Source organism: Neopelma chrysocephalum, unplaced genomic scaffold, assembly GCF_003984885.1.
Source record: "Neopelma chrysocephalum unplaced genomic scaffold, ASM398488v2 Primary Assembly neopelma1_102, whole genome shotgun sequence".
NCBI lineage: Eukaryota > Metazoa > Chordata > Aves > Passeriformes > Pipridae > Neopelma > Neopelma chrysocephalum.
This window is the reverse complement of record NW_020897765.1, coordinates 4909415-4933909: the sequence shown is the minus strand read 5'-3', so window position 1 is coordinate 4933909 and position 24495 is coordinate 4909415. Positions and strand designations below refer to the sequence as shown.

The following is a 24495-nucleotide window of genomic DNA, read 5'->3' as shown; positions in this document are numbered from 1 at the left end:
AGAAGCTCACTGTCTTTCATGGAAGGACAATTTTGCCTGGAATGCATGGGATACAGAGGTGTGCAAATATGAGATAGGCTTGCTTTGTGGTGATATTTGTCGGTTGATCTCTCTAACCTACAAGGGGTCAGCTCAAACCCATTTAGGTGAAGGAGTCTGTTTAATGGTTTTCTGGAGGACTGGGAAGTGGTCAGGCCTCCCCAACCTTAGAAAACGGAGGTTCTTGCTTACTGTAAAATCTCGTGTCAGACTGACAGAAGTGACAATGTTTCATGGCTGCTCCTGTCCTGAAGTATTAGGAAGCAGAAGGGCAGTTTTCTAAAAGTGGCAGAATGGATGAGGCCATTTGCCAATTGAGAAGCTGAGATAGAAAGGAAAGAAGAGGAGCTCAGGAGAAGGCAAGTGTGGTGTAGATTTCAGAAAATGAACAATTCCTCATGAAGTTTACACAATGTAGTTAATTTCACACTCACAGGCAGCACTGGAAGACTCAAGCTTTCAGGTACAAATTTGCACATATCAGAGCTTAAAGCTCATATTGAGATAAGGACCATTTGCAGATAGAACAGAAATAATGAAACATTTCTTCTTCAGAACCCTTAACCGCGAAAAAAAAAATCGATCCTAAATGTATTTTTTTACTCTTTACCTCAAAATATTTTCCCTCTTTTTATGTTCATGTTTGGTTGGCTGGCATCCTCTTTTTCTGCATAAATACAAATTCTGCCCACCTTCCCTGCAAGACTTTGCTTAAGAAATAATTATATTCAGCCCTAAATTTTGCTGAAGTCATCACTTTAGAGATGCTGTCAGCTTGTAGACTGTAACATAAAAAAAGGCAAAGATTTCAAGTTACAATTGTGAGTAGCCATTTTAAGAGGCAATTTCAACAAAGTAACAGAGCAATGGAAAAGAAAATTTACCCCAGCCCCAAACCCCCTAAGACTTCACAACATCACCAGTGTGGCTGTGATAACTTAAAACAGTCTTTCAGAAATGACTGTATCCTGTGTTGTCTGTACAGCAAGATAAGAACAGGGTACCTCATCCCCTGCTCTATGTTGTGCATGGATTTAGTTATCTGGGTGGGATACTGCCAGCTCTGGGCTGAAAGAGATACAACATGTAGCTGTTTGTCATATGTCTCATCTCGTAAAGCGTTGCATAAATCTTCTGCTTTGCAAAACTCCTTGTAGCCAAGAAAGTTGTGTTCTGTGTATACAATGGGCTTACTTTTCTATTTACATGTAAAGTAAGGACATGATTTCTACTTTTTTTTACTTTCCTCTCTCAAAATCTATGTTGATTATTATTACAGATACTTATTCCAAAAAGGTGGAAAAATAAATAATTGTGCCCCATCTATAAAGTTTTTTATAGACTACCTTTGTTTTTCAGAAGTACTGTCACAGTACTGATACATTGCTTGTCTCCCTGAGCAATAATTTCATAAAAGTTCTTATTCTTAGGGAGGTTTCAAAGGTATTCCGTATGATACAGTAGCATTCAGAAGGTTTGTCCTGGTCCATCTGCTAGACAAAACAGCAATGAAGGCATTCTCTCCTTGAGAGATTTGGGCTTGTTCTGGAACCATCTCAGTATACCACACGTGTTCACAGGCATCTGCTGAAACGTAGACTGACTGGAATTGGGATAAACATTCTGTTCAGGTGCGAATAGGCAGTGATAAAGCTGCTTTCTTTGGCAAGGATGGCTGTCATGTGGCACGTTAACAGAACATTGCATAGATCAGATTAAGACACCATGTCACTTGCAGGTACAAAGGAAGGCTGGTGGAAGGAATCCTCCATTTAATCCTCATTGTGTTTCTAGTCTCAGGCAGGATTCTGACTTTAACTGTCGCTCTCTTCCTTTATGCATCAGTAGTCTTGTTATTTGTCAGCTGTTGCCTGTCAGCCATGTCATCTTGAGGTGGTCTAGCTCTGTCAAAGAATCCACACTGCAGAAAACAATCAACAGAAACAAAGGTGTCATGCTAAGACAACCACAGGAAGACTCAGCTGCAGTTTGATTCTTCACTCAGTCAACCTGAAAGGTCAGACACAACCTATGGCAGGCAGATAGACTGTGAAGATATTGCATTTTTATTCAAACCATTCCCTATGAAAAATTAGTTCTATGTACAAGGCATTGACTTCCAAAGTATAGCTTTAAAAATTCAAATTATATGAAAGATGTCTTTGCAGGAGATGTAAAGTTGGTCTGAATGCTGATACGGACTGATGCTAATGAGAAAATTGCTAATTTCAGTTCAGCAAGATGCTCATTCAGAAAAGGTATTTAGATTGACAAGCAGTAACAATAACAGAGGTGGAATGTGTGTTGGGAAATGTGCACAGGACAGTATTGTAAGCTAGGCTAAAGATCACTAAAGATGAGATCCTCTCACCTAACTTTAACTGCAAAAAAGTTACCCTTCTAGTCACCAGGTTGAATGTTCACATGAGGTCAAAGAAAGGTACTGCTGAAATTTGTCTCATCCTTGCATGTTTTAGACATAGCTTTTTGCTGCTGTTACCTGACTAGATGAATTTGGGAAGTTAGCAGAGACTGCACACCTAACCATAACCTTTAGGCTGCTAAAGACAGATGAGCCATATTCTAACTTAAGGAATTATTTTGAAGTTATTTTTTAATGTGAAATGAGAGGATGGCCAAAAGCTACACTGGCTCCCTGTAATAAAGCAGTTTCCAGTAACTTGTCTTAAAACTTGTGAAGGGAGTGTAACAACAACACAGAAACAGAAAACTTTAAAGCCAGAAGATATGATATACTAATATAAACTGAAATCTTCTAAAAATTAATTCTCAGAGCTGGGAATGTTGTTCCATGCTGACAAAAACTGGAAATCCCTGAATTATTCAGAGAAAACAAAAGTTAGAGTAACTTCTTTTTGAACCTAAACATCCTGAGAAAGAGGATCATAGGTCTTGGGAAACAGAGCCAAGCTCTGTATGCCCATTTATAACCAGACTTCAGTAATAAAGGAGGACTTTGAAAACAAGTTCCCTGCAAAAAGGTCAGTGACACTAGCATGTCAGAAATGCCAAAACAAAAAACCCACATGTATTGTTGCTTTTGCTCCAAACTGCTAAAGATTACACAATTCCAGCCTTTCTTTATCTTCTCTTCTAGTATCTTCCAGTATCTTTCAGGGTTTTTTAGGCAACAGTAACAGTAATAATACAGCATACCTTCCATAAAGCTAGGGTCAGCAGCGCTAGTACTAGTAGTCCAAGAAGTATGGCTAGTATTATAACCCATAAAGGGATTTCAAAGGAGACATTTGGGGTGGACCAAATAACAGATGTTCTGATCTGAAATGAAAAGAATACATTAAATGAATAAAAGTGAAGCAAGGAAAGCAAATCTGACAGTAGAATACAAAGGTTAAAAGCATTCACTTCAACAGCATTTTGCAGAATAGAAATGCACATTCCCTGAAATTCTCCCATGTTGGCTTCTTTTACTGTAAGTTCCTTTCCACTTGTTCATGGTAACTTTTAGAAATGGAATTCACACATACACAAAATTCATGTCATATCAGACAAACAAACCATTTTCCCTTAATACAGCGTAGCAAAAAATACCCTTCTGAGCAGATGCTTCAAGAATATTCAAGGAGCAAAGTTCTGCTCACATCCATGCTGGCACAGCCTAGGCCAGTGTAACTGAATTACACCGAACTATTCTGAAACAATGGTTGACTTCGGCCCAAACTCGTAATTCAAACCACAGTAGATACCAGTTACATTTTTTTAATTTAATTTCTGCTGACATACCAGTATACATTTTATCCGATGATTTGCATTTCAGCTAAGCAGTCCAAAAATGAAACTCAAGTAGCAGTTTATTGTCCTTGTGATAAAGCCTAATGCACTGAAAGATTTGATGTTCCTTAAGCCAAGCATACAGATTATTACCTAAGTGGGAAATAAGCATAAAATGCACTCTTTCCTTGTAGGAGGCTCTAGAAAGCAGCAGGTGCTAACATGAGTTATCAAAGGTTTTAACTGACTTGGCAAAATTCTCTCTTTAGACCTTCATGTGGACAAAGAGTAATAATAATCTTCCTGTTTTCCCCTTCTGGGGCCCTCCACGCTCTCGTCCTCACTCTCCCTTCCATATCTTTTACCAAATGTATTTTATGCTCTCAGACTCTGCTTGGAAGGCTCCTTGTCAATCTCACTGAATGTTTGCTCTGTCTCTACTTCTCCCAAGTGGGAAGGAATGAATTTGAGCTTTCCTTAGCTCTTTGGTCTTGAATATGTCCCTTCAATCTCAGTTTATTTTCTCAAATTTTCCTCTTTGTTGTTAGTCTAGGAAGTTATTTCTCTCTCAGGTTTTCTGTTGGACTTCTCTCATCTACTCCTAGTCTCCCTTAAACAGGGTAAGTATGTGATAGATGGAAGTTATTTTCTTTATGACATGATGAAATCAGTTACACAAACTCTCAAATGATCTTCCTCTTCAGTGCTCAAGGTACAGCTGGGAAATCTACTTTTCTTGGCTATTGCCCAGTCTCTGAGCTGCAGTCATCGCAAATTCTCTTTTTTTTTTTTTTTTTTTTTTTTACTGGTTGATGCACCCAAAATTTAACATAACACTGTTTTCTAATTTGTTCATTCATGGAACAGCAGCCTAAGTTTGAAGACTGGACACAACTCTCTAATTTAGCTCAAAACTGATTCCATTCCTGTGCCTCTCACTCCTCTCCCTGTAGATGGCCAATTTCAGTTTTTCTGCGACATCCAGCCCTTTCCTCTCTTCCTCTTTCTTTTGCTAGACTTTTCGTTCTGCAAGCACCAGTAGATCTGTCTCTAAGCTACTGTCATGCTTAATTGGAAGACACTTTGGAATAGTCCTTTGCACTCTGCAGCCAACTGCTCCATCCTCTGACATGATGTTTGCAAAGATGGCAGTCTGGTGAGCGTTACTGATGTACATGTTTTTTTATAGTATTCCTCATCGTTATGGGGAACAGAAATTAGTGACAACTTTATATGTAGGATACCACTTGCCTTCTACCAAAGCTTACCCTGAGAGTTACACAGAAAATTCCAAGACACTGCTGAGTCCTTCTGCTGTCAGCACTTTAACATTGGCCTGTACCCTGAGGATGAAGTGCTTGCAGTGCTGGCCATACCATCATGGATGTAACAAACACACTCACCTAACATGCATCTCTGGACCAGCTGTAAATACTTATTAGTATAAAATGTTTCAAAAGAATTGCATATACAAAGAATAAATGTTAGCTAATTAAACCAAGAAAAAATTATTTCAACACATGAAATCCCACCCCTGTGTCCCAACAGATATCCTGCTGGTGTGATCAAGTGATCAACTATGCCACTGTAGGAACACAGTTCCCTTCCCCAGCCTGTTCTTTGGGTCACTTCTTAACCACTGCAGAACTCCATAGGCTCTCTGTATCGTTAGATTCAGCAAGAGCAGTGCTCATTTAATAAGGACAAAATGTTTTTGAATAGCTCTACTTGTGGCTCAGAGTGGCATTTAAATACAAGGGCAGAGAAAATGAGAAAAAGGTCATCTGAACTGTCTGCAGAGATTCCTCCCAGAGGAAAGCCAGTTAGGGAAAATGATGAATGCAAGTAAGAGGTTAACTGGCCAGGGAAAACAGAAGGGATGCAGTTATGATGGGCTGCATGAAGCCTGTAGAAAGTAATGAGCTCAGCTGTACCAGGAAGAAAGCATCTCCCTTCTACTGCTTGAAAATTCTCATGAATGGTGTCCTGAAGCAAGCCTTGAAGGCCTGATCACATACAGCACAAGAGCTGGGAAGTGCTGATGAAAATTTATGGGCTCTAAGACAGCAAAACCAGATTCATTAAAAAACCCCAACTCATCCGTGCTGTGCACTTACTCTGTTGGTAAACTCTGAGGTACCACATGGAGGAAGTTACAAATTTTAATTATGGTTTGGAAGGAACCTGACATTGTCAACATACAGATTACATATCTTAACATTGTTGTGAAGCTGGAGCAGTAAAGCGATAGACCAGTTACCAAAACCATCTTAACAAATATTTGTAAAACAACAGCAAAAAGCAAACCCCAGCAGTACTTTTTGTCCTCTCAAGTTTGACAAAGTGACTCCATTTTACAGCAAGATCAAACCTGAGGGAAGATGCAAAGATTTTATTTCATCATTTCTGGTACTGATAGCTTCAGCCAAAGTCTTCTGAAATTGTTCATCCTGAATGTGGAAATTATCAGAATGGGCAAGTACTTCGTGGAAGAGGTTTTGGTTTACATATTTCTTCAGATAGTATTTGACTGAATCACTCCTGTCTCCTTGGGTACCAAGTCTACTCTCATCCAATCTAGGGGAACTACTTCAGCTCCACAGGTGCTCTCAGACAGGAGTGAAGTAAACTGCTGCCTGGTGTTTGAATATTTCACAGGACTACTTACTGATAGCACAGCAACAAGACTCATGTGCACCAGTTCACTGTTCAAAATTAGGTAGAGTCAATCCAGACTTCAAAGCCTGATTGAGATACTGCTGAAATCAAAGGAAACAGCCTCTTTCATCAGGGTCGGTGGATTTCATTAGGTTTTGGACAAAGCTGATAGCAGTGTATGCAGCTACAAGTATCTCTGCTGCCATTCCATGTCTTCTTTTATGTGCCACATCCTAGAGGTTTGCTGTATTTGTGTGTTGTTTTCTTTCCTCTTAGGCTACGAAAACAATAAGGGGAGTTAGCTCTTATGATAGCTATAGAGCACCTATCAGCATGGATCCAGATAAGAACATGTGGATCTTCCTGAGGATGCTAACCAATTATGAGTGCTGCAGTAGCACTCAGCCTTGCTTGTCCTGCCTGCATTCTGAATCCTTTCTCCCTTCTCCCTTCTTCCTTCTGTTGCTCTGCCTTTGCAGATAGTCGAGTGAAATTTGCAGTGTAATTTCAGTAGCTCAGCTGGAGCCTGACAAATATTGAAACATAAACAAGAAACTGTAATCTTATAGAAGTGCAGAGCATCATGTTTATAATCCTTAGATTATCAGCAATGAGCCAAACAGACAGCAGAAATTAGGTCTATCTTGTGTCAGGTAGAATGCTGCTGCAAAGCTGCCACATCTCTCTGCTCTTTTAGCCTGAGTGGGGCCAATGCTAATGAAGTATTTGCCTGCTAAAATCTTGAAACCATCCTGTCACACCCCTACCCTTTTTCCATGAATCCTTCTTTGTCTTAGGTTTTGAAAGTAAGGAAGGGTTGTGCTAAGTGCTTGAGATTTATTTCCTGAGCAGTGTATTATTTGTAGACATCAGTCTCACTCCTGCCTATATACCAGTAGAATACGCAGCCCCTGGGCTGCCCCCTTTAAACTCTACACAAAGACTTGCAAGGCTACTAATGCAATTGCTGGTGAACAGTTTGACAGGACAAGTCCTGAACACCCACAGAGTTGAGGCAGAAGCTGGAGGGGAATTAAAAAACAAAGCATCCCTTCAGTTTTGCCTGCTGTGTTTCACCATTTCCACAGAAGACTGTCCCTCCTCCACCCCACGCTGTCCACAACAGTATTACATATGATTTTGATTAAAGACAAGTCTGCATTATTCAGCTTGGATTTCTGAAGTTCTTCTCCATGTGGTAGGTTTAGTACTGCAGGATCAGAGCCAGAGAATTTTTTTAAGGGAGATTTATATGTTTTCATCTAAGGTGGCCAATGTGAAGAAGTGGAATTTTTACACAAGTGTAGCATATTGGCATTGTACTTCAGATGCATGTTGGCTTTCCTCTCTATTCAGGACAAGATTTTCTTATGCTGAACACTGAAAACAGTGCTTGCTTCTCTGTCAGGAGGATGAAAAGCACAGCTCACACACTTCAGAGGAGCCATCTGACTTTTGGTCTTCCATACTGCTGAATGTCTCACACCCTTTCGTATGGAAAGGGTGCCAAAGAATGCCATCTGGCTCAGGCACTGAGATGAGGGTTAAGCCAACCCAAGAGTTATGGACAGAGCCTTTGTTTGCAACTGGAAATAAAATCCACACACGGATGCTCTCTGATAGTCTTAACTTCAGAATCCCTGTTGTGGTTCCATGAAAGTCACTTGTTGGTCGTCAAAGTGTTTCTATAGGGGCTTTTCTTTTCTTTTTTTTTTTAAATGTGACATGCTTAAGCACATTGTAAGTAGATAAAATAATAAGTTTTTTGCTGCTGGTTTTTGTACATTTTGAATTATGCTTCTGATTTTGGTGCTACTCAGTGCCTTAAAATTGTCTTTGATTCCTTTGGAAGGCAGCACAAGGCAGAGAAGAACATATGTGGTAAGCTGCTGGTTCAATGGCAGTCCCTTGTGGAAAGATAGGAATTAAGTTTCACTGGTGCAAACATCCAGCATCTATAGTCAGAATTCAGTGCAAGCTAGTGGGATTGTCACAAAGCTATTCTTTTCTCTCTGGTCCTTTAAAAGACACACTTTAAAATATAAAAATAACTTCTCCATAATTTATTCTGCTACTTTAAGAAACAGTAGCTAAATTGATTATTATTCTAATGCTACTACTTTTACTGCCCATGATGACCTTTCTCTAGTCTTCAGCAAGTTTGGTTACAGAGGCTGAGAAACAGGAATTCCTGTGTACTCCTACATGACCCAAGCCAGCCTTTGCAGCATGATGTTCTTATATGCTCTGAAAAAAATATCAAAATAGAATGTAAAAGCTCCCTTGAGCTTGGAGTCATAATTAATATTGAAATTTATGTTTACACTTTACAAATGTTTATACAAATATATTTCATAAGGAATATAAGCATGTCTAAAATGAAAGTACTATCACTGTATAAAAGCTAAAAAAGGAGGTATAAGCCTTAGTCTGAAACAAGTTTTACTCACTGTAGGACACTAGTCAAACAATTTACATTAAAGCATCCCCCCTGAAGATCCTATCAAATATTTAAGAAAAGCAATTATATTTTATTAAACTCCCAAACTGGCTCAAGAATCATAAAACAAAATAGAACAAATTGCTGCTTATTGTAACTCAGTACTTCTTGTAATAAAAAGTACTTTCAAGTTCCCCATGAAATTCATCAAGTAAGATAGTATCATTTACCATAACAATACTTCTAAGAAAAAATGACAATTTTCTCTTGAATGATAGAACTGTTAGCAAGAAAATCCATTCAGTTGTATAATATATAGCTGCAATTCCCAGCATATGAAAATTAATAGACATACTATTATTGATGTCAGTGGATTCTGGTTTAAGCTCCACTAAATTTCATGCCAATTTTCCATTTGATGCATTTTCACTCTAATGTTTTACTATAAAAGATTAAGATTTTCTTACATTTATATAACCTTTCACACACCTTTGTATCATGGCCCTCTCTCTGTTCGAGATAAAGACCTACATTCCATGACGATGGAAATAAAGACTTCAGTGCTGCACATATGACTACATGACTCCGCAGATTATTGAGTATGGGATTATTCATGCCATTAAAACTAAAAATAAATATCAACTTGCATAATTGGAACATGGCATTGTATGAGTTAAATGAAGGACATATGCTCTGTTCTTTTAACTACATTATCTTCTCTATATAAACTTTAAAGTGTTAGCTGATTATTAGATACATACTTTTGACAATTAATTTTGAAATATTAAAATCTTTATTCCTCTTCCATCCTTTCACTGTCTAAAAGAAAACTGTAAACTTCCAAATAAATCTTTGGAAACTTTTAAAACACAACTAGTGATCTTTTTCAGAAGGAGCAAAAATATTAAGCTTTGCCCAACTTTAAGCAAATATTTCTTCTTGCAAGTGGAACATCAAAGAACTGGTGCATATAACACATCAAGCTGTAGAGCTGGCAAGTATCCACTGCCATCTCCACATACGAAACGACATAAAAGCACTATCATTTTTCAACATTTTACAGTTGCCATTACAGGCATTTTGCTGTAAATCATCTGCAGCAAATAACAAGCATTATACTGGCTGGAGTAAGAGAATAAAATGCTTATCTGATCATTTGGTAGATCATCTGACACTTGCTGAGAACAGCAGGCTATCACCTGGGATAAAGCACTTCAGTCCAGATGAAGGTACCACTACCAACAGAATTCTGCATAACATGTGTTTCTGGTATGGAACACATGCTGCAAGAAAATAAAAAGAGCCTGAGTATATCTGTCAGCTTGGAGCCTTTGAACCTTTCTGGATGAATACTGCATTAAGCACCAAATCTCTGTGGTGAAATCATGGTTCTCCTGATGATGGAGGTTGTAGTCACTGTGCGTACAGGACCAAGATTTTACCTTGTGTCTTGCTAGAGCACGTATCAACCATGTAATCTGTGCATATTCAAAAAACAACTTTATACCTTGTATCCTCTAAAATACACTCAAAGTAAGCTATAAAGTGTTTTATTCTGTTTTCCATATAAGAAAATATTTTGCCCCTACAACCACATCTCAACAGACCAGTATGATGTATTTTCACCATGATTTAACTTGGAAAAGTTTGAAAGGAGCTTCAAAAAAGAAGGACTGTAACTGATAAATCTTCAAAGAGATAAGAACAATAAGCCTTACAGTTTCAGATTACTCATAATAGATCCAATTTTTGCACTCATATTTTACTTGTTTCTACCAGTAATGACAAAATAGAGCGAATTTTAACCATGGTATTAGATACCATAAGGAGCAAATTCCTTTAAAGTTCTCCCAAAAGTCAATGCTTTGTCACAAGAAAACAATTAAATCAAACTTATGCCTCCAAGGTTAATTTTTCATATAGTAATTGAGGGCCATACAAATCTCAGTCTGCAAATAAGGCAAGTACTTTAGCACCTATCTATCACATCAGTTGGTAAACTCATATCTTGCACTTGATGTGCTGTGAGGTTGAAACCCTAGAGAGGTATGCAAACCTTTCTGAAAATCAGAGTATCAAAGAAGCTTAATACAGATAGGAGAGAAATTGCTGTAGATAATCCATATGCTTGTGTGAGAGAACTGCTGATTGGGAGAAGAGTGAGATCTTTAAACCTGACAGAAACATGATTTTGGATTTTGCACAAAAATCTCCTCCAGACTTATTTTACCCCAAACAAAGTAACTAGACACTTGCTTTCACAGTTCTGTTGTTTTCTTCTGGGTGAAAAATCCATCCTGATTGCAATAAAGCAGTCTGTACATTAGTGCAGCAAGAAGTTATTTAAAAATGTAATCAGTATCATATATCACCACCTTCCACAGGAAGCAATAAAGGTATTTCCTTTAGATATTATTTCAGGAATTTACACTAGAAACACAGGAAAGACCAATTTTCATCTCCAAAAACTTTCACAGCTGTGATCAGAATGACCAAATACATGTACTTCACACAAAGATATAATTTTCAGTTACTTACTGCTATGCTTCCTGTGGGGAGCTTTGCTGGTTGCACCTTGTATGGCATGCTCTTAACTTCGAAGGAAACATTGGAAGAAAGACTATAGAGATCATTCTTTCTCTGGAATTATAGAACAAAAGAAATTATTAAAAACCATGCTGATATTTAAAAGCATTAAAAAAAATAAGCAGAGAAAAAATACAGAGCACTGATTTCCTAAGGCAAAGATGGTTTCTTTTGGTAAAGAATGTAGGAACACTGGGACTTGTACATGTCCATGGGATAAATACAGCACAGAGCTGCAACACAAAGGCCACATGTTCAAATGGGGAAGAAGGGTTAGATATGCAGAAAGACACATACAGTTGTCTCTCTTATATCTCTCTGAAATAGGTGAGTTAGAAGCATGGGCCCAGTTGATGGGGTGTCCATGTTTTAAAACCTTGGCTCTGCTCACCAAGCCCGACAACCGACATGCGTATCTTGAGAAAATTTCCTGGCCTACATTGAGACCAGGTTGGTAGAGCTTCCTGATAGCATCAAAGAAGTGGCTGTGCCTTCCCATCAAAGAACAATAGGAACAAGCATCTTTGCACTTCATTTACACAGGGTCACAGGATCACAGAATCACAGAATAGTTTGGGTTGGAAGGGACCTCTGGAGATCATCTAGTCCAAATTGTCTGCCAAGGCAGGGTCACCTAGAGCAGGTTACTATTAGAATGTGATTCATTTCCTATTGCAGTAGAGCTCAAAAAACCCCACTCACCTTGCTTGTTTACTAAATTGTACCACTGTGAGAGGAATGTATAGCAGCCAGTGTTTAATTGGCTGCCTAGTAAAATATTTATATAGCTGTCATTAAGCACTTCAACAAACCCAAAGATGCAAAGATGAAACAAAATGCATCTCTCTGTCAGTTCTCTGTGTTTCATTTATACTTCCTTATATTTATAAAACATTATTAGATTAGATTCGATTAGGCATTACCTTACCTAGTTTACAATGACTAAAAACTGTTACATCATGTATCTCATGCAGTGATTTAATTAGTGCTTTCACCTCATTTGGTGCCAGGTAGGCAGTGACACACTACACCTGACCAATTGTGAGTCTCATTGTGTTGTTCTTACCTTGACAATAACCTCCCACTCTGTGAAAACTGCCTTAAATGATAGTTGAGTGCTGGTATGTCTGCTGGAAAAATACCTGCCAGTATTTGCTATAAACTGACTTAAGCTCTGATATGTGGAAAGTGCATATCCCTTAAAGGAATGGTTACAACATTTACTGCAATGGATACAAATATTTTCCACACCCATGTTTTGAATCCCATTGAGCTCTTGGCATCATCAGTATCTAACTGGAGCTAGTTTTGAAGGCTATATCCATCAGGTATCAAGTAAATCTTTCAGACAGAAGATCCTGCACTTAGAACATCCTCTTTTTCTTTGTTTTTTCCCAAGGAAGGATGGCTGAATAGTTAACCATTCTCTTCTGGTAGTCAACAGATCTAATTTCATCTCTGCAACTGATTTTTTGGGTGGCACTATTATCTTGTATATCTCTTCTCATGTAAATTTGGGGTACTGATATGGATCTGCTTCGAAAGTGCTTTGATATTCACTGAAAAGCATTAGACAGTTAAGTGCTAATATGGTCAATGGAATCCAGATGGCTAGGAGTTATGGTTGTTAATATATCTCTTTTCTATCTCATTATTATTATTATTAAAACTATTATGTTCCATTTTTGCTACCTATATCAATTCTTTCTTAAATATGATGACCAGATCTGAACAGAAAGACAGAGCCTTGTTAGTAAAGCAATCTCTCATTTTGTCACCAGATTCTTATCGTATTTGGAACATTGCTGTCACTTCCTAAATGCCCTTCTGCAAAACTCTTTCTCCTTCCTTCTATTTCTCACACATTTAGGAGTTCTGTTTCATTGAGAAGATTTGGTTTCTATATGATTACTCAACATCTTTTCCTCCCTGGTGTTTTCTCTGATATTCTCTCTTGCATCAAAGGCATAAACCCTCCCTAAGAATTGCTTTTCCCCTTTCAGCTGTCTTGCTGTTTTTTCAGCTGAGGTAAGAAGATCCCTTGATAATCTGGGCTACTATTTCTTCCCTTCACTGATGGAGAAAGGTTTGTTTGTGAAAATGACCTGAAAGAAGCATAATCTAAACCTGGGAGTCAACTTGGATGAAGTTGGATGACCATGGCCCAACTCAAAGTTTTCACAGAACTCCTGTGGTTTGAGAGCACATCTGGAGATTGTCTACTCCAAGTACAAACTCAGAGCAGAGTCAACTAGAGCAATATACTTAGGACTACATCCAGTTGGGTTCTGAATACCTCCACAAATGGAGACTCCACAAACTCAAGAAACAACCTTTTCCAATATTTGACTACCCTCGCAGTAAAAAGTGTTTTTTCTTATGTTTAAATGGAATTTCCTGTATTTCAGTTTGTGCTTCTTTCCTGTTACTGGATATCATTGGAAAGAGCCTGCCCTGTTATTGATGATTGGTTAGAATCGCGAGGGCATATGAACATGACTAAAGCTATGGATGAGCTGCTAAAGTATAAGATGCAGTCCGACTAGGCCCATGAGAAAGTCTGAGATAACAGGGCCATGAGAAAGCAGCAATGACCTTGTGTATTCTAACTTGGGCTGAAAAACAGGAGCTTGGAATTTGAAAAACAAAAGCACTTAACAAGCCACCTGTGTAAACAATGGAAAGCAGTTGGGATGATATCACCTATTAGTCAAGTGCCAATTAGGAGCCTAATCTCTGTAATATGTAAGAGCCTATTATGCAGTGTATATTAAGTTGCTTTCTATCCTCAATAAACGGAGTTTTTGGATCCTTACATTAAGTTTCCAGAGCTTTCCTCGCCGACAAATTTGGCGCCCGAACAGGGACCAAGGGGGGGTCCCTAGAAGCCAAGTCGGGCTTCTGGGCTGGAATCAAGTCGGATTCCGAAAGAACCAAGTCGGGTTCTCGTGGCCGCGGTCGGACGAGTAACTTCGGTCGGTCTTGTCGTGCAGCGCAAGTAGGCGAAAGGGTTGGACGAAAAAGAGCTCAACTTGCCGCCACCAGACGCCTCCTTTTTCGGGGATTTTGGACGGCGAAAGAGTTACGCTCCGCGTCCCACGTTGCGAAAAGAGCTCAAACCTGCCGCTGCCGAAAGCCTCTCGTTCGGGGATTTTGGACGGCGAAGGGATTAAGTTCCGCGCTTCCGGCAACGAAATTGTTGGACCCAGCGCCCGGGAAACTCCTGAAGAAGGGGACCCGCCGACAAAGCCGCAAAGTCTCGTGGAAAGGCTGCACAGCGTGGTAACGCGTGGTTTAGGTAATGGAGAGGCAGGCGGCACTTTCATTACTCCAATGCTTTCTGGGAAAGCGGGGAGTTAAAGGGTTAGATTTAAAAAAGGATTTACCGGAATTGCTTAAGGTGGGGTTTGCGAAAGGGTGTTTTGCGGACCCCAATACGGTCTTTGATGAAAGTGAATGGAAACGGTACGGGGATAAGTTGTGGGAGGATTTACTGAATGACGATAAAGTGGCTAAAAAGTTGGGCAAGCAGTGGCAGGCTGTTTCTAATGCTTTGCAACAACATAAAGCCGAACAGCAGGCTGCTCGAGCTGCTGCACAGCGTTTGGGAGACATCGGCAATCCTTTTGCTGAGTCTCCGTGCCCGCTGCCTCCCTCGACTAATGTTATACATATCCCGCCTGACTCCCAGAGGCAGGCTTTTATTACTCCCACTGCCCCTTCCCTAGAATTCCCTAGCCCGTCCCCTGAGTCCCAGCAGATCTCGTCTACCGGGGCTGCGTCACCCCCCTCACCCGATACATCAAATAATGTCGCGATAGAGCGACGAAAGCTCTGGCAAGGCATTGCCGCAGACGCTTTGCAAGCGGGAGACAAAGAAGCGGCAGAGGTTTTAACTAATGCCTTCCCGGTAGTTTATACTCCGGCACGGGAAGGTGGTTGGGTAGCGACTATCACTGCCCTCGATTGGAAATTGTTGTCGCAATTGCGTGCTACCGTTAGTGACAGTGGAATCCAGGGCGAGCCTGCCCGACAAATGTTGAATTATATTTGGGGTAGCAACTTGCTTTTGCCAGCAGACATTAAGAGTATTATGAAGTTGGTTCTTTCACAGCACCAGCAAATGCTTCATAATGCACACTGGCAAGCACTTTGCCAGGAATCTGTAGCGATTCAGAGACCGGCAGATGACCCTTTGAACGGGGTTACGCTGGACGAATTGATGGGTTTGGGACCGTACACCAGGTTGGAGGCACAAACGTTGATAGGGCCCGATAAGATCAGGGAATCTATGCGCCTAGCCCGTCTCGCTCTAGATCAGATCAAAGCTCCGGGAGGAATTCCGTCATATATGGGGATCAAGCAGGGAAGAGAAGAACCTTTTGGATCTTTCGTAGACAGAGTTGCTAATGCCATTCAGTCAGCAGGGGTTCCTGAATATATGTACGGAGCGCTGCTAAAACAGTGTGCGCTGCAGAACTGTAATTCTACAGCTCGCAGTGTCATTGTCACACTCCCGGGTAATTGGTCAATTGAGGAGCTATTAGAGCGAATGGCGCACGTACCCCAGGGGCCTAATGCCATGTTAGTGAACGCAGTTAGGGAGCTGGGTGAAGGCTTAAAGGAGCAGGCGAAGGCTACTAGCTCTCAGGTTTTAGCCGCGCTTGCACCCTTACAAGCTCCGTCCGGAGCCACGCAGCGAAATAGAACAGCACAAAGACGATGCTTTCGGTGTGGAGCGTACGGACACATGCGAAGAGAGTGCCAGGCCGGTCCGGTGTGGTGTCCTCGTTGTCAGCAAAATACGCATGTTCCTGCTATGTGCTGGCGTGGATCGGGAAACGGGAAAGCCAGCGCGAAGGGGTCCCGCGCCAAGACACAAGTGACGGCTCCAACCACTCACAGCTTCCCGGCTCAGACTTCGCACTGCGACCCGCAACCAGAGGGAGTCTCGGCTTGGACCTGGCGACCACAATAGACTGCACCCTCATAGATCAGCGTCCTCAAAAGCTACCGACAGGAGTGTACGGACCAGTGTTAATTGATGGCAAACCGGTGGGGGCTTTGCTAATCGGTCGGTCCTCGGCCACAATGGCTGGATTAACTGTTTTAGTAGGACTGATTGACGCCGATTACACTGGAGAAATATTGATTATGGTAAACACACTATTTCCACCTTTGCATATCCCAGCAAAATCCCGTATAGCACAACTAATACCACTACCTCAAATCACATCTGGACTATCGGACAAGCCCGAACGTGGAGATCAGGGCTTCGGATCTACTGGTGCATCGGCTTTGTTAACAATAGACCTGGCCAGACGACCACGAAAAGCCATCCAGCTGCAGTGGAACTCGCAAACTGCACATTTAATTGCTCTTCTGGATACGGGAGCTGACGTCAGTATTGTTGCAGCTCGCCGGTGGCCCACATCGTGGCCTTTAGAGAACGCAGGAGCAACAGTTGCAGGTGTGGGTGGACTGACTCTGGCAAAAAGGTCCCCTCCGATAACAATCGTGTTAGATGGAATGACTGTGAACTGTAGCGTGTCTATTCTCCCCCTGCCCGATGGAGTACAAGCATTGATAGGGAGAGACATTCTTGCACAGATGGGGATAGTTCTGACCAACGAACCAAGATCCCCTTTAGCATGACGGCCATTGCCTGGACTTTCCCGATCCCACTCCAATGGAAGACAGAAACGCCGGTGTGGGTAGAGCAATGGCCCTTAAAAAGGGAAAGTCTTCTACAGGCACATGCACTGGTTTCGGAGCAATTACAACAAGGACATTTACGTTTGTCAACAAGCCCGTGGAATACTCCTATTTTTGTGATTAAAAAGAAATCTGGGAAATATAGGCTTCTGCATGATTTACGTGCAGTAAATGCCCAGATGCATACGATGGGGGCATTACAACCAGGACTGCCAAATCCAGCTATGATCCCACGAAATTGGTTTCTGTTAATAATCGATCTTAAAGACTGCTTCTTCACTATTGCATTACATGAACAGGATCGTCAGCGTTTTGCATTCACTGTTCCTGCTATAAACAAAGAAGGACCAGCACAACGTTATGAGTGGACAGTGTTGCCCCAGGGAATGAAGAATTCTCCGACGCTTTGTCAGCTCTATGTGGATGCTGCATTACAGCCAATCAGAAAATCATGGCCCTCGACAGTAATTTACCACTACGTAGACGATTTATTGTTTGCCCAGCCGACTAACTTTACAAAAAATCAGAAACAGCAGTTGGTTAGTCAGTTGCAACAGCAAGGCTTAGTCATAGCCACTGAGAAAATTCAAGAATCCAGTCCCTGGCATTATTTAGGCTGGCAAATCACAGACTCTGTCATTCGACCTCAGAAATTGTCCATCAGTATAGAGATTGCCACCTTGCACGATGCTCAGAGACTCTTAGGGGATTTACAGTGGTTGCGTCCAGTAGTGGGAATACCTAATGAGTGGCTAGAACCCCTCAGACCGCTATTAAAAGGTACAGATCCTTCAGCAGCAGTGACTGTCACCCCGGAACAGCGAAACATCTTGCATCAGATTGCAGCCAGTATTGCTGATCGTGTCACACACCGACGGATAGAGGGTGTACCTGTCGACCTTACTATCTTGGCAGGAGAAAAGCATTTTATGGGAGCCCTCACGCAGCAAAAAATAAAAACGGGGGACAATCAAAAGCAGCTTGCAACATCGACTGAGGGGCAACAGATCGTGTTAGAATGGCTGACAACATCATTGCAACCACGCAGAACAGTCCAAGAAAGGATTCGGACTTTAGCAGACCTCATCAGAAAAGGCAGAAACCGGATTGTGCAAGCGACCGGGTCAGAACCACATGAGATTCAAGTGCCGATAAAACAGGAGGACTTGGACTGGTATTTAGTCCATTCTCCTGAGCTGCAAGGAGCGCTACTCGTGTCAGATGCCGTCATTAACATCCGTCCTTTGCAGTCACCGACGCTAGCCTGGATGACTAATCAGGCGTGGCTGCAAGTTCCAAAGCGATCTACAACACCGCTCCAGAATGCAATCACCGTATTCACCGACGCTGGAAGGAGATCGCAACGTGCCGTAGCCACCTGGAGGCACGAAGGGCGATGGCATCAACACTTCCTAGATGCGCAGTTAAAGGACTCTTTGCAAACATTAGAGCTTGCAGCTGTTGTGTGGGCATTGTCTCACTGGCTAGATCAAGCACTTAATGTGGTGACAGACTCGATGTATGTTGCAGGAGTGGCTAATCGAATTGAAGATGCTAGCATTAGGGAAGTTAAGAATGCCAGACTCATGCAACTATTACAGCAGCTTCACAAAGCAATTGCTTGCCGGTCAGCCAAATATGCTGTGTTGCATATCAGAAGCCATCAATGGAACATAGGGCTGGGAGAAGGAAATGCTAGAGCAGATCGTCTAGTATCAACAGTAACAGAAGCTCCTATATCTCCCTTCCTTAGAGCACGTGAGGCTCATGCTATATATCATCAAAATGCAAAAGGCCTCAGTCACTCATATGGACTGTCAATCGAGGATGCCAGAGCAATAGTGAAAGCATGCCCTATATGCAGTCAGCAAAATAAAGGAGTAGGCCTCGGAGTGGGAGTTAATCCCAAAGGACTAAAAGCTAATGAACTGTGGCAAATGGATGTCACACATGTTCCTGCTTTTGGTCGATTGAAATACATGCATGTGTCCATAGACACCTACAGTCACTTTGTATGGGCTACGCTGCAACCAGGAGAAAAAGTCCAAGATGTGAAACGTCATCTAACAAATTGTTTTGCTGTTATGGGAGTCCCTAAGACATTAAAGACAGACAATGGACCTGCCTATGCTAGCAGGATTCTGGGACAATTCTTGCAGCAGTGGGACATAAAACATGTCACGGGCATAGCTCATTCGCCTACTGGACAAGCTATAGTGGAGCGAATGAATGGAACAATTAAAAGCTATCTCGAAAAGTATAATGACATCAGGGATGCCCGAGAGAGAGTTAGCAAAACTCTTTTTGTCCTTAACCATTTGTGTATTTTCGGAGATGATTCAGTACCTCCTGTTGTCAAACATAATCAGAAGGAGCAGGTGTCAAAAGGACCACCCATGAGGGTTCACTATCGGAATCCTAAAACTGGGATGTGGGAAGGTCCGGCAGAAGTCATCTTTATAGGTCGAGGCTACTTCTGTGTATCTACTTCTACAGGTACCCTGTGGGTTCCCAGTCGTTGGGTCAAGCCAGCGATTGAGAGCCCTGGAGGACGAGGAGGAAAAACACCTGCGGTGCCTGCAGCCTCACCTGACCTTGAACCACCACCTCCAGCCTCTTCAACATCTGATTCCCCTGCACCTGCTGACGAAAGAGACACTGGGACAGCATCTGAATTGACTGAATAACTGTACACAAAAGAACTGCAGGACTTACGTGCCCAGACTTGATTTACTGTTTTGTATTCTAGCAAAGATGTTAAGATTTCTGTCTATTTTATTGCACGGATATAAAATAAGTTTTCTTCTTTTCACAGCTGTGATTGGCAGTGTTGAGACCCTTCATACCATTAACCCTCAGAAAAACATGTGGGTCACCTGGGCAAATCAAACAGGACAATCATCCTTTTGTTTGTCTTTAGCATCTGCCTCAGATCCTTTTCGTACTTGTTTATTTGGTCTGCCTTTTAACTCGGTGTATAAATTGAATTTAGTGTTTGCTGGATGGGTATCATCATCATGTAGAAATGAAATAGCTATCTCTAATACATCTGCGTGCCTTATAAAAGCTCTTAATATCTCTTTACCCCAGAGTCCCCAAGAGTTAGACTTAATGGGATCACTGTCTGTACGTAATACAAGTCAAAATGGGACTCAAACCTGTTTTATGCTGGGAACATTTCATTCTAGGATAGGTGCACATCAAAGCCACGATTTATCTAGATGGACTAATGTCACTTCACGTACCCCAGGGTTTAATTATAAAAATGTAGGAGACTATTGTGGCACTAACAATACTAACAACCAAGGCCTTGGGGCGTATGGAGCTGAAGTCAAACCTTCCTCACCAGGTATTTGGGCTAACAACACTGCACGCGCCTTACCACCAGGTGTATTTCTTATTTGTGGTGACAGAGCTTGGCCTGGCATTCCTGTACGTGCCTTCGGAGGACCTTGTTATATAGGGTCACTTACGCTGCTATCCCCATCCTTTTTACAGCTTCTTAATCTAACCTCATTACGCAGACAAAAGAGAAGCTTAAAACAACTTTCCTCAGATTGTGATGACAGAGTAGAACTATGGGGCAAAACAGCTAGTGTTTTTGGATCTATTATCCCAGGTATAGGCACGGCACAGGCACTAACATCTATTCGCAAACTTGCATGCTGGGCTGTCAAACAATCAAATGTCACCACCCGAGTAATAACAGAACTTGCACAAGACGTTAGTAGTTTACGTCATGCTGTCCTACAAAATCGAGCTGCTATTGATTTTCTGTTGTTAGCACAGGGCCATGGCTGTAAGGACTTTGAAGGTATGTGCTGCTTTAATCTTTCAGATCACAGTAACTCCATACATAAACAACTACAGTGGTTAACAGATCACACAAGGAAAGTGACAGTAGCAACTAGTCCTATAGACTCATGGCTTCAATCTATCTTTGGTTCTATATCTGAATGGGCTCTAAGTTATGTTAAAGAAGGCCTACGATGGCTATTGACAGTTATTGTAATTTTAGTGATAGTTCGTGTTGCCTTTTCCTGTATTACTAGACGTGTGAAAACTACAACAAAGAAAGCATTATTGCGCCAAAATAAAAACGGGGGAATTATTGATGATTGGTTAGAATCGCGAGGGCATATGAACATGACTAAAGCTATGGATGAGCTGCTAAAGTATAAGATGCAGTCCGACTAGGCCCATGAGAAAGTCTGAGATAACAGGGCCATGAGAAAGCAGCAATGACCTTGTGTATTCTAACTTGGGCTGAAAAACAGGAGCTTGGAATTTGAAAAACAAAAGCACTTAACAAGCCACCTGTGTAAACAATGGAAAGCAGTTGGGATGATATCACCTATTAGTCAAGTGCCAATTAGGAGCCTAATCTCTGTAATATGTAAGAGCCTATTATGCAGTGTATATTAAGTTGCTTTCTATCCTCAATAAACGGAGTTTTTGGATCCTTACATTAAGTTTCCAGAGCTTTCCTCGCCGACACCCTGTCTTCCTTACTCCTTCCTAACAGATGTTTATACATACTGATGAGATCCTACCTGAGCATTCTTTTCTCCAGACTGAACACTCCCATCTCTCTCAGCCTTTCCTTATATATCGAATGCTCCAAGCCCTTAACCATCTTTGTGGCCATTGGCTCCAGTATGCCCATGTTTCACTTGTCCCAGGGAGCCCAGGACTAGACTCCAGATGTGTCTCACCAGTGCTGAGTGGAGAGAAAGAATCACCTCCCTTGACCTGCTGGCAATGCTCTTTCCGTTGCAGTCCAAGAGGCTGTTGACTTACTTTGCTGCAAGGGCACACACGGTGGGCCACACATGTTCAACTTTGTGTCTAGCAGGACTCTCAGATCCTTTGTTAGAACACAGCCTTCCAGCAGGTTGGCCCCCAGCCTGCACTGGCGCATAGGGTTATTCCTCCTGTGGTATAGCACTTTGCATTTCCCTTCGTCACTCTTCATGAAATTCCTGCCGACTCACTTCTCCCACCGGTTGAGGTTCCTCTGAAGGGCAGTACAAACAACTGCTGTATCAAAGACTCTTTGCACTTTTCTATCATCTCCAAACTTGCTGAAAGTGTACTCTGTCCCATTATCCAAGTCATTAATGATGTTAAACAGTATTGGCCCCAGTATTGATCCCTGGGGTATACCACTGTTGACAGAATGACAGCTGGACTTCATGCTGCTGATCAAACGCTTGAAGTTCAGTCAGTTTTGAATCCACCTCTCTTCACTCATTTTGACAGTGTCAAAAACCTTGCTAAATTTGAGATAAAAACCAATGACTTCTCTTGCCTTGTCCACCAAGATGAACCTCATTTTTCTTATTGAAGACTATCAGGTTTGTCAAGCATGATTTCCCTTTCGTAAATCCACATTGACAACTCCCAATCACCTTCTTGAGCTTCAGATGTCTGCAAATGGCTTCCAGGGCTTTTTTCTCCATCCCCTTCTCAAGGATTGAAATGAAGCTGACTGGCCTGTAGTCCTCTGAATCCTCCTTCTTGAAGATAGATGTGACATTTGCTTTCTTCCAGTCCTCAGGAACTTCCCCCAATCACTATGATTTTTCAAAGATAATTGAGAGAGGTCTCACATTGCCATTATACCTCCTTCAGCACTTGTAGGTGTATTCCATCAGGTTCCTTGGACTTTTGTATGTCCAATTTGTTTAAATGTCCCCCTGATCTGATATTCCTCCATTGAAGATAAATGTTGATGGCTACAGGTTTCTTCTCTGGTTGCAGAGGCCTCGAATTACTGTATGCAGATTTTACCAGTAAAGACCAAAGCGATGGAGGCATTAAGTAACTCAGCCTTTTCCATGTCCTATTCAGCAGAAGACCCATTTTTTCCCTAGTCTTCTTTTGGCTGCTGATATAGAAGGCTCCTTAATGCCCTTTAAACCCCTTACTAGGCTCAGCTCCTGGTGGGTTTTATCTTCCTAACTCTGTCCATGCATGCTCAGAGACTGTATCTATATTCCTTATCCAGCCCCTGCACCGGGTTAACTGACTCTGCTTACACCTCCTTTATGTTTCATAGAATCATAAAGATTGGAAAAGACCTCCAAGATTGAGTCAAGCCTTTAGTCAATGACCACCTTTTTACGTTTGATTTTTACCATGTCAGGATGGACAGTTCATGAGTTAAAGGAGGTGATGGTGATCCTGGAGAGTCACTAGTTCTTCTGGACTCCTCTTTTTTTCCGGGATCATCTCCCACAGAGTTCTCCCAAGCAGATACCTGAAAAGGCTTCAGGCTGCTCTCCTGAGGTCCAGGGTCTGGTATTTGCCTTGTCCATTCTGTCTTCTTTTTAAAAACTACTTTTCTCTGCAAATATGTGAGTGTTTACTGGTGATATAAAGCCAGCACATTTATTGCCTTCTGGAACTCATTTGGCTATGCCATAATTTTGTTCTTTTAAAATATTGAGAGCAGTGGAATGGTTATTATCAGAATATTCAACCTCTCCTCGGGGCTTAAACTAGGAAAGAGTAACATGAAAAAACTGTCTCAAATGACTACATAGGGATAGTCAAATCAGCTCTTTAACACAGATGGCATCTAATGAAAGGGAACTACCTTTTCTATCAACAGTGTTTGAAATAAAAAATTAGACTTTGTAAATAAATACTTTTATACACTTTCATGGTGCTGAACATTTATGAGATGATATTCAGAAAAATAATTTTTCCTTATCACATTAATTATTTTCCATTTTCAGCCTCAGGCCATTCTTCATCTTTTATTCTTCAGCACTAGACTTCTCACACAAAGTTCCAGCATGTTTATGTGGTTGTGCAACAATTCGCATTCAGAAAAAAAGTCTGAAAAAAGCTTTATGTTTTCAATTCTAAGCAACTGATATTAAGTAGGATTCTGGATATGATTTGTATGGTTTATAAATGTAATCTGTAATGGGGAGAGCAGAATATGTTATATTATTAAAGAAGTAGGCATTAGATATTCAGCCTGATTGGCTTAGGTACAGTAAAGGCATTAACTCTCTTGAAACTTCATATAAAGGAAACACAGCATTCATAGAAAAATAAATCCTTTCACCTACTAGACATGGTTTATTTAATTTTCAGCTTATATCAGCAATAAGAACATCAGAGTAAGGTACTTCCTGTGGATTAATGGTTGGCTGGGGTTAATAAGCCTGGGTGTGATCACAGCTATCAACTCGGCTCAACCCTTGATTAGGCTCCTGAAAATGCTGGAATACAGGAATGAAGAATAAAAAAGACTAGAGAGCATTTTTCTGCATTTAAAGACTTATGCG

General features: G+C 41.3%; 1 protein-coding gene across 1 annotated transcript in view; it reads right to left on the bottom strand.

Annotated features, from left to right (window-relative positions):
- Nucleotides 1–235: 235 nt before the first annotated feature.
- Nucleotides 236–24495, bottom strand: part of ITGA8 (integrin subunit alpha 8) — a 115752-nt gene continuing 91492 nt past the window's right edge. Inside the window, exons 28-30 of the mRNA XM_027695673.1 lie at nt 11429–11530; nt 3217–3339; nt 236–1960 (exon numbers count right to left, since the gene is read on the bottom strand). Coding sequence (XP_027551474.1) covers nt 1874–1960; nt 3217–3339; nt 11429–11530 — 312 coding nt within the window. The 3' untranslated portion in view covers nt 236–1873. The remainder of the gene's footprint in view (nt 1961–3216; nt 3340–11428; nt 11531–24495) is intronic.